The 9317-nt window shown below is 45.9% G+C and overlaps 1 protein-coding gene across 1 annotated transcript in view; it reads right to left on the bottom strand.

The window, feature by feature from the left end:
• Window positions 1-6780: 6780 nt before the first annotated feature.
• The window catches only part of Stil (STIL centriolar assembly protein), a 43623-nt gene continuing 41086 nt past the window's right edge, over window positions 6781-9317 (bottom strand). The window contains exon 17 of the mRNA XM_055629085.1: window positions 6781-8565. Within this exon, the coding sequence (XP_055485060.1) occupies window positions 7779-8565 (787 nt within the window). The 3' untranslated portion in view covers window positions 6781-7778. The remainder of the gene's footprint in view (window positions 8566-9317) is intronic.

Raw genomic sequence — 9317 nt, 5'->3', positions numbered from 1 at the left:
ATTCGGTAGACACACAGTCTGGGCAACTTGCAATGAATGCTCCCCTGGTAAGTACTGGAGACAAAATTCTCACCCACCACAGACTGGTGCCACCAGGCAGCAGACCAGAGCCGTTGGATGGCGTGCCTGAGCCCTCGTTCCTGTTTTCTCACTGGTGGGTTAGATGAGTCTAGGCAAAACAGCCTGTTCCATTTTCCTCCTCTGTGAAGAGGAGGTGATAACTGTCCGTACGTAACACCGGGTTTTATAAAAATTGTCGACGGTGAATATGCCCACTTAAGGAGATGTCATAAACTGCCCCTTCATTTCCATGTGACTGTACTTCAGTTTTGCTTTTGACCCTTCTAGGAAAGAACCCCTGCTATGACAGTTTGTATGCCTCAGTCCAGAGCCCCACATATGAAATAATTTCCGCTCTCATATTCCAGCCTCCCCGGTCAGCATTTGCAGGGACGGAAAGGGCTTTGCTCTAATGTATGATTTTCAGAGGAGGGTTGATGTCACCATGAGCTTGTTAGAAAAGTCAGTTCTGGAAGAGGACCCTAGGTTCCACTGGAAGTGAGGCCAGGAGTGTTTCACCAGCCTAAAGGGTGATGCCTGCAGCACATAGCTTAAGAACCAGAGCAATCCTCCACCATTTATAAAAAAGAAAAAAAAAAAAAAGTCCAAAGCAAAAGGAATGAGTGTATGCAGAAGGCATCTCCAGGGTTTCTAGTCCGCAGCTTCCTGCCCAACCTATGCTTCTTCTAAACAGAGGACCAAAGCTGTGTTCTCAACTTGTGTGCACAAGCTTGTCTGTCCTCGGGGTACATGAAACTCCAGAAAAGGCAAAAGGAATCTAGAATGCAGAGTTCAGAAGGGAAGAGTGGAGAGAGTACAACTTCAAAGAGACACAAAGGAACATTCCATCAGAGACATATTCTGTCTGTTGATTGTGGGGATGAGTAGTGGAGTATATGTGCTTGCCACACCTCAGTTGGCTGGACCCAGCTTAGAAATGGCACATCTGACTGCTCGTAAATCATACCGTAATACAGGTGTTTGCAAACACTCTTTGTGCCCTTCCTCGGGCTTACCTAACCCAGAAAAAACAGTCAAGCTGCCCTCGTGTACTGTCTCCTCTTCTCCCTCTTCCTGTTAACATGTCCAGGAGCCTTTTTCCACACAGCTCAATTGTATCGCTCAGTCCTTGTGCACAAGGGCAAGAGGGAAGCTCTGGAGATAAGAGAGGACCTGATCCATTAATGTCTGGAAGAGTGACAGGCACATCCGCAGGAAGTAGGGCCACTTCTTCCTTAGACCTTCAGTCTTCCTATCCTAACAAGGATGCAGTGGAGGAACCCCAGGGCCCATTCCTTTCATCTCCTATCTCGCTCACTCTGCCTTTCATTTCTCCAGTCTGTATCTTATGTTGAGCAAGCTCTGACTCTGCTCCTCTTTCCTGTATAAAGCCCTTGTCTCTGCATCTGTCTTTAATCTGTTGTCTCAACTTCCTTCCTCGGTACACTCTGCTTAGGCTCTCAGTGAGCACTCCCATTCTGCTGGTCCTGCAGAGGCACCTGCAAAAGCCTGTGCTTTCCATAAACCCTCTTCACATTCTGCGGGGACTGAGACAGTCCTTAGCTGGATGGCATGGAGAAGAGGAGGAAATGAAAGGTGTGTAGAAGGAAGGCTAGGGTTTTTAACTGTATCTTTAAGGGCACCATAGGGACTAGGTAGATTGGATTCTGCCAGGCAGCTTTGGGTCACCAGGAAAAGCCGTGGCAGACGACATCTATCTCCTCTACACAGACCTGGGTACCACACCCCAGGGCATGACCTCTTAGCATAGTTAGGGGTGAATAACTGATCATCAGGACACTCTTGAGCTAGAAGAGACTCTCCTCAACTGCTCTGTGCCTCAGCTTCTTCTCTAGAAACACCGCTATTCGCAGGGTTGATGAACAGGCTGACACTTGTGCAGAAAGCACTGGGCCTGGGACATTGAAGGAACAGAGTGATTAGTGTTTTTCTTTTTCTTTTTTCTTTTCTTTTTTTAAATGAGCCTTACTCTGTTTAGACCCTATATTCAGGTGTGGAGGAAGCAGAAGCAAAGAGTTACCATGCAGCCTGATACGTGTTCTGCTAGAGAGGGATGTTAAAGGCGCTGGGAATTCGGGAGAGGATATATGTCAGACAGGGCCTCACCCTGGTGCCTCTGCTTTGGGATGTGATAGGGACAGAGAGGGAAGATCAGGAGCAAGAAGAAAGACCCAGCAGCAGGAAGCAGAAGGCACGTTTGAGGATGGTGAGAAACTCGGATTGACTGTGGCTCTGAGGACGGTGAGTGAGCCAGGACGAAGCAAATCCAGCTTTGGCCATTCATTTCCTACAGGGCTAGTTTGTGCCGGACGCTACCCTGGTTGCCTGGATACAGGGGTGAAAGCGCCTTTCTAGGGTAGCAGGCTGCAGGAAGGTCCGAGACTCCTGGTTGGGGCTGGAAAATCACTCAGTTCGTAGAGCGCTTGGCATGCTGAATCCCTGGGTCTGATTCCCAGCAACCCGTTAACTAAGGATAGAACACCTTCTCATTGCTAAAAAAAAAAAAAAAAAAAAAAAAAAAAAAAAAAAAGTTGCCTTGGCCCTAAAACCAGCCTTTGGCCTGTGCAGACAGTTAGTCTGGGTGGTGCCCCCATCTGGTGGAGCAGGAAAGTGCAAGTTTCTATCGAGTCGCCCAGCCCTAACTCCAGTCAGTTACGTGCTGGTGGGGGCAGGGCAAGCAGTCCAAGCCCTCTGTCAGGCGTGGGAAATGTGGAGTCACTCATCAGGAGAGGCTCAGCTGGAGTGCACTCCCAACCTCAGCTGAGAACTGACGCCACCTTATCAAGGTAAGGCTTGTGCTTTAGGGAACCTAAGTTCCTGCCTACCACAGGCCTCTGCCCTGAGGAAGGGGGAAGAAAAAATGTTTTACATGTGGCTCTTCACTGGACAAGGGAATCCTACACCAGAGAGTGCTCATAGCCATGGATACACATGCAAGATGGTTTACGAGGACGAGAGGGGCAGAGAAAGGGCTGTGGAGTTTCAACAAAGGAAAAACAGCACTCCCACTGGAGGCCTCCAAGTCTGTAAGATGGAGGGAAGAATATGAGGGGAGCATCAGAGCTGGGTTTGGAAGGAAGGTCAGGGATATGAGTAAAGTCTGGAGCTCTGAGTGTGTACTGCCTTTTTCCATTTCTGGAATGTCAGGCTTCAGTTGAGGACCTGGGCTTGACCGCTTGATGGCTAACTTGCTCAGGTCTGAGACAGTTACCACCATGCTGTGGACCTGCTGTAGTACACCCTGCACTGTGAACCAGACCAAGTCCCTTCTCTCCTCTGGCTGTGTCCTCAGATGCAAATGGAGACAGAGCAGCTCTGACTCCGTGGATACCTGGTGTCATCCCTCCCATTGTTTTTAACGAGAGCCCTCAGAGCCCTCGTCCTGGTCCTGGCCCCAGACCTCCCATAAAGAGGCAGGACACAGCTCTCCCCAAATCCATCCTCTTCCTGGAGTTGAGCCTCTGGCCAGGAAGTGGGAAAGCAGGATTTCCTTTGAGGATGTTCCCACATGACCCAGACGGCTGGCTCCGGTTAGGGGAGATGAGGGATGTGGGGTCATCACCTAGGCCTCCACACTCCCAGGCACCTTTCAGTGGAGCTTTCTCTCACTTAAAAAGGTAATGTGAAAGTCAGAGGAATGGTCTCCTTTCAGACAGCATTCCTCCAGTTCTTTTTTTTTTTTGGGGGGGGAGATGAAGATTGGGTGGGGAACAACTGTTTTTCTTTAAATTGTGAAGTATATTAAACACACACAAAGGGAAACCTTTTCTTATTTACACTGGGGAAGTTCTTCAGGATCTTCAGATGAGGCTGGACACCAGCGTGCCCATACAGAAAGCCTTTCCTCCCTCTGGACTTTGACAGCTCTGCTCATGTCTCTTGTTCTCCTTCTCTCCCTTTTCTTTTTTTTGAGACAGAGTCTGTCTAGTAAGCAGTTCTGGCTGTCCTGGAACTTTCTATGCAGACTAGACTGACCTCAGACTCAGAGATCCACCTGCCTCTGTCTCCCAGGAACTGGGATTCAACATGTGAACTAGCATGTCTAGTTTACATCTTATTTCTGTACCAACGTGTCATGCACAGGGTGTCACACAGGGTTATCCTGTCATCTCCAAAACCTCGACGTTACCTACCTCGTGTCGAGTATGGGGCCATCGGGATGACAGGAACCCAGTGCAACCTGCTTTCTTTCCTACTGTTGGTTCCCCTCCTCCAAAGCAGTGTCTGCTCACCTCCCCTAGCTTTGCCACAGAAAATATTCCATTTCTCCTTCTCTTTCTTACGACACTAAGACTCCAGAAAAAGCGTCGTTTTCCTAGAATACTCTGCGAACAACCTTCCTTCTCTTTTTCTAATGTGCTAACGTCTTACTAGTCTAACTGCGAGCACTTCTCTGGCTGTGTTGCTGTTATCTGCATCACTCCCTGGTCAGAGCTCTGACAAAACGCGGCTGCCTCGTTCATCATTAAGCTCAGCATATTGGTCAATACCTAGCAGGGTCAACAGGTGTAGGTGTAGAGAAGGATGGAGCGGGCGGTTGCCGATGGCGAGAGGCTGTGGATGGCGGCTACTGACTTTGGCTCAGTTCTATCTTTTGTGGAGAAGAGTTAAATGTCTGCTGTACAGGTTTGGTAAGGCTTTTTAAGAAGATGGGGTGAAATGCCTGGTAAAGCACTTTGGAAGCAGAAAGTCTACAAATACAAGGCACCATTCTGAGCTTTACTGTGCCCCTCAATTTGGGAGGCTAGTAAAAGTCCTGCCCTTGTCAGTGACAATGGGAGAGCAGGGACACAGCCCAGACTGCTAATCTGGGGCCCTTAGAGCGGACTCAGCTAGTTCAGCCCTGAACTAGCTAGCTGGTAGTGCCTCCTTTAGGACACTCAGTAAATGGTGATTTCTGCTCTTGGCTAAAGGCAAGAGATCCTTCCAGAAGGAAACTGGAGTGGCAGCTTAGCGCGGTATTAGTAGTATCTGAATGCCCAGTAGGAAGCTAGCTCTTCCTGGATTTCTCTGGCATCAGGGAGGCTTTCTTTCTCAATGGCGTTAGGAAACTTAGAACTTGGATAGTGATTTACATGGGTAAGCAGGGTTATCTCATTCTAAAAGGTAACAACAGGACTGCCAGGAAGCTTCAAAGAATCCGTGTTTTACTAAGTGCTGGTGCGGTGCCCTGAGCACACAGCCAACTCCTAAAAAGACGGAAGCAGTCACAGCGGCTTTTCATTATCTAATCAAACGACAAAACTTTTTTCTTTATAATCACTGCAGCTTTTACAAGGCTTACTTAACATGTCCTCACCGACTTCCACAGGACTGAGCACTGGCTAGGGTGGTGAAGACAAACAAACACAATAAGCAGGGCTCTTAAGAGCCTGAGGGAGGGACATTTGAAGGAGAAACAATGTACCAATTGGCCAGAACCCAGACCAATGAGTTTATTCTGCAGAAGCTGGATAATATAAATTCCATCATTTTTGTATTCCAATTAAAACAGCACCCATGATCTTATGAATAGCAAGAGACTAGGAGACAGAAATCCTAAGAAATGCTACTCCAGGGGTGAACAACTCTACTCTTCTAGTCCAGTTTCCCCTGTACTAACACTTCTGCCAAAGACACCCGAGAGCACCTAACTTCCCACAGTAAAGTGCTTCTTTAGAGAACTTTCTAGAGTAGGCTTCTTAACAAGCACTAAATTGAAAGAAATGTTTTTTTGTTGAATTAATCTGTGCTCTAAATTCATTTTTGAATAAACATTTTATCAGAAGCATTCAATCAAATATGGTAAATTAATTTCTTCCTCAGGTTCTTTGTATTGTCTAGAAAAACAGCTTGTTTCACATAAAAGTTAGAGAATTCATAGCAAAAGACAGTTGCTGAGGCTGTTGGTTAATCCATTAACCTTTTTTCTCTTCTGTTTTGAGACGAAGTCTCTCTTTGTAGTTTTGGCTGTCCTGGCACTTGCTAAGTAGATTACATTGGTTTAGAACCTAGAGGTCCCAGTGCCTTTGCCTCCCAAGAGCTAGGATTAAAGGCGTGTGCCACCATACCTGGCTTAATATTCTGTTTTCTATAGTGCAATACAAATATTACACTATTATTGCACCCATATCACTTTTTGGGTGAAACTCGGAGGGCTCAATTTAAAAAGAGCATATGTCTAAGTGGCATTGACAATTCTACTCTTACTGGAAATTCCAAGTAGAAACACAGGGAAATACTATGGTTACTTATGTCTTGATTATGACTGAAGCAGTGTAAGAAAAGGAGTGCCAACTGGTCTCTGGCTCCTAGCCTTGATAACAACAACAAAGTTCTCTATTAGTAACTGTCTGGGGGGGGCCACGGTGGCGGAGTGGACACTTTTAATCCCAAGTACTTGGGAGGCAGAGGCAGGTGGGTCTCTGAGTCTGGGGCCAGCCTGGTCTACACAGTGAGTGCCAGGACAGTCAGGGGTAAACATATAAACCTTGTCTCAGAGAGAAGGAAAAACATTTAGAGAACAGAAGTCTGTTTTTTCTATTTATGAGCCAAACTTTAATACAAGGCACAGGTTAAAATATTTTAACCTAAGCAGGAACCTTCATCTTTCAAGTGAATGAGGATTTTCACCCCTTTTTTCCTTAGAAATGACAATTTGAAACAACTTGGGGGAAGCGGAAGTAAAGAATAAGTAAAGAACTACTGACACACGCAACATATGGGTAGATCTCAGGACATTATTCGAAGACAGTAAATTGAAAAAGATATAATGCTAAATTTTTTAAAAGTACATTTCTGTTCATGAAACATTTTTAAAATGATAAAAACATTTTGGTGATGGTAAAAAGACCATCAGGGTAGGTTTAGAGGGAGGACGTGTCTTAGGTTAGTGGAAGCTATGTGATATAATTTCATGCATCTATACACGAAAATGCAAATCAACGTATACATTAACACCTCATGGACTATGGTATAAAGTTCAGGTGTGTGGTCCTGGGTTCCAACTCCAGCACTGCCTCTTCTCACCAAATAACAACCAAGGCAATGAAAAATTCTCCAGTTTATTCAGTATTGTGTCTAATGTAATTGCTTGGTTCAGAAACTTACTATGATTATGTAGCAGACACTGGGTAAAGTGCATACCTAAGCCAGATGCGGAAGGCAGAAGGACTCTAAGTCTGAAGCCAGCCTAGGCTACATACTGAGACCCTGTCCCAAAACCTTACTGTTGAGGATGCAGCTCAGACGCTGGACTCAGTAACAGAGCCCATTCGCACAAGCAACATCCTGGGTTTGGGGGATACACATGAACTTGATTGGCTGCAGTACCTGATCCTAGGATTGTTTTGCTTCTGCTTTAGGTTCAGTGATGCTGAATAAACCCAGCCTTCCCACTAACCAGCCATCTCACAACTGGGTCACCTGCTGACTGTTACTATACAGGAAACAAGACTCTTACAACTATTAGAAATCCCAAAGGTCATGGCCAAGCAGTGATGGTGCACACCTTTAATCCTGCCTAGTACTTGGAAGGCAGAGGCAGGTGGATCTCTTCGAGTTCGAGGCCACCCTGGTCTATGGAGTGAATTCCAGCCAGGGATACACAGAGAAACCCAATCTCGGAAAAACAAACAAACAAAATTCCCAAAGGTCTGGCTTCCTTAAGTGCCCTCAGCACACACCTGGTCCTCACACCACAAAGGAGGAGTAAAGAGTTAAAATAATTTTGGTAACTGTCTGAGGCGCTTTACATCTAAGAAGGTGCCCACGGAATTCAGGCTGTTCATTTGCTTTAAAGCCTCACGAGGCTGCAAGGTCCCTGGAAAAACTGCAATGTCTCTTTCATTCTCCTTCTCAGGATGTCGTGTAAACTCTGCTTTTCCAGTCCGGAGGTTCACTGCAGGGTTTGGTTTAAGATTCCTTAATGAAGTAGCAGCATCTTCATTCAAGTGCTCTTTTGCTCTTGACTGCACAGCTTCGTTTGTGATACTTCTCAGCACTGGCACGTCTATGTGCTTGTCCTCAGAGCCATAGTTAGAACACTGAGCTACTTCACTGGCATTCCGATGCTCTTTCTGATGACCAAATTGTACAGGTCTGCATGCTGGGTTTCTGTCCAACACATGGTCACTCTCACTACCTGTTTGGATGGGAGGCTCCTCTTCATCCTCACTGTTGTCACTGCTTTGCAAGAGTCCATATCTCTTCATGTATTTTTTGGTTGCAAATGACATGTTGCTTGGCGAAACTAAGCTAAGCCCCACCGTGCTTTTGTCTGAATTAATATGTAGAAGGCCAAAAGATGAGTCACAGTTATTTTGGTTTGATCGAGCAAGAGACAGTTGTGACAGCTGATTTTCATTTAAGTATTTTAGAGCTATGGCATTTGCCTCCATGCTCAAATCTACACCAGTGGGACTTAAGCTGCTCATGCCGACATTAGTAAACGACATGTAGTTTAATCCAGAGATCACTGCTTCCGGGCTGATGCATGCCAAAACACTGAAAGACACAAGAAAGTAAGGCAGTGTTTACCTTATTTTAAGTAGTGAGAGTTTCCTTCTGCAAAAAACCCAAACATTTTGGCTGTAAGCTTACTGGGCTTTATAAATGACTACTCAGACTAAGGTCCTCATGGTGCAGACACACATTCAGGGTATACATTGTAAGAGGAGGTGGCCCATATCAGACAGAACGCAGATTACTAACTGACTTGGCAGCTTCAATGTTTCACACTGACAGCGTGGACATACGATGGCCATCACGAAGAAACACATGACCAAGCTAGGTGTGGGGCTGCAGCTACCCCAGCCCCAGGCAGAGTAACCAGTTCAAGCCCAACACTGGCTCCACAAGACTGTTAAAAAGCACATATACCAGCTCCATCCAGAACAGCAAAGAAACCCTCCCAAAACAAAACAAGCAAAAAACGGAAAACAAACACACAAAACCAAAATGCAATAAAAAGTACAACGAAACAGAAAGCAAATAAAGAAGGAAGGAAGGAAGGAAGAAGGAAGGAAGAAAGACATCACTGTATTATACAATCACTCCCTCATAAGAGCCTTAATCATGCCTGTAATCAGGAAGAGAGGCTAAGGCAAGAGAACAATGAACCTGGCCTATATAATGAGCTCTTCAAACAAACATCGTGCCGCACAGGAAGCACACGGAACTTGCGGATTCCCACAGGTCCATGCAGTTCTTTCTCATGCTTTTTTCCCCTTAGAGTTATTTTAATTTTATGTATACGA

Source organism: Psammomys obesus, unplaced genomic scaffold, assembly GCF_907164565.1.
Source record: "Psammomys obesus unplaced genomic scaffold, mPsaObe1.curated_primary_1811, whole genome shotgun sequence".
NCBI lineage: Eukaryota > Metazoa > Chordata > Mammalia > Rodentia > Muridae > Psammomys > Psammomys obesus.
This window is presented reverse-complemented; position numbering and strand designations above follow the sequence as displayed.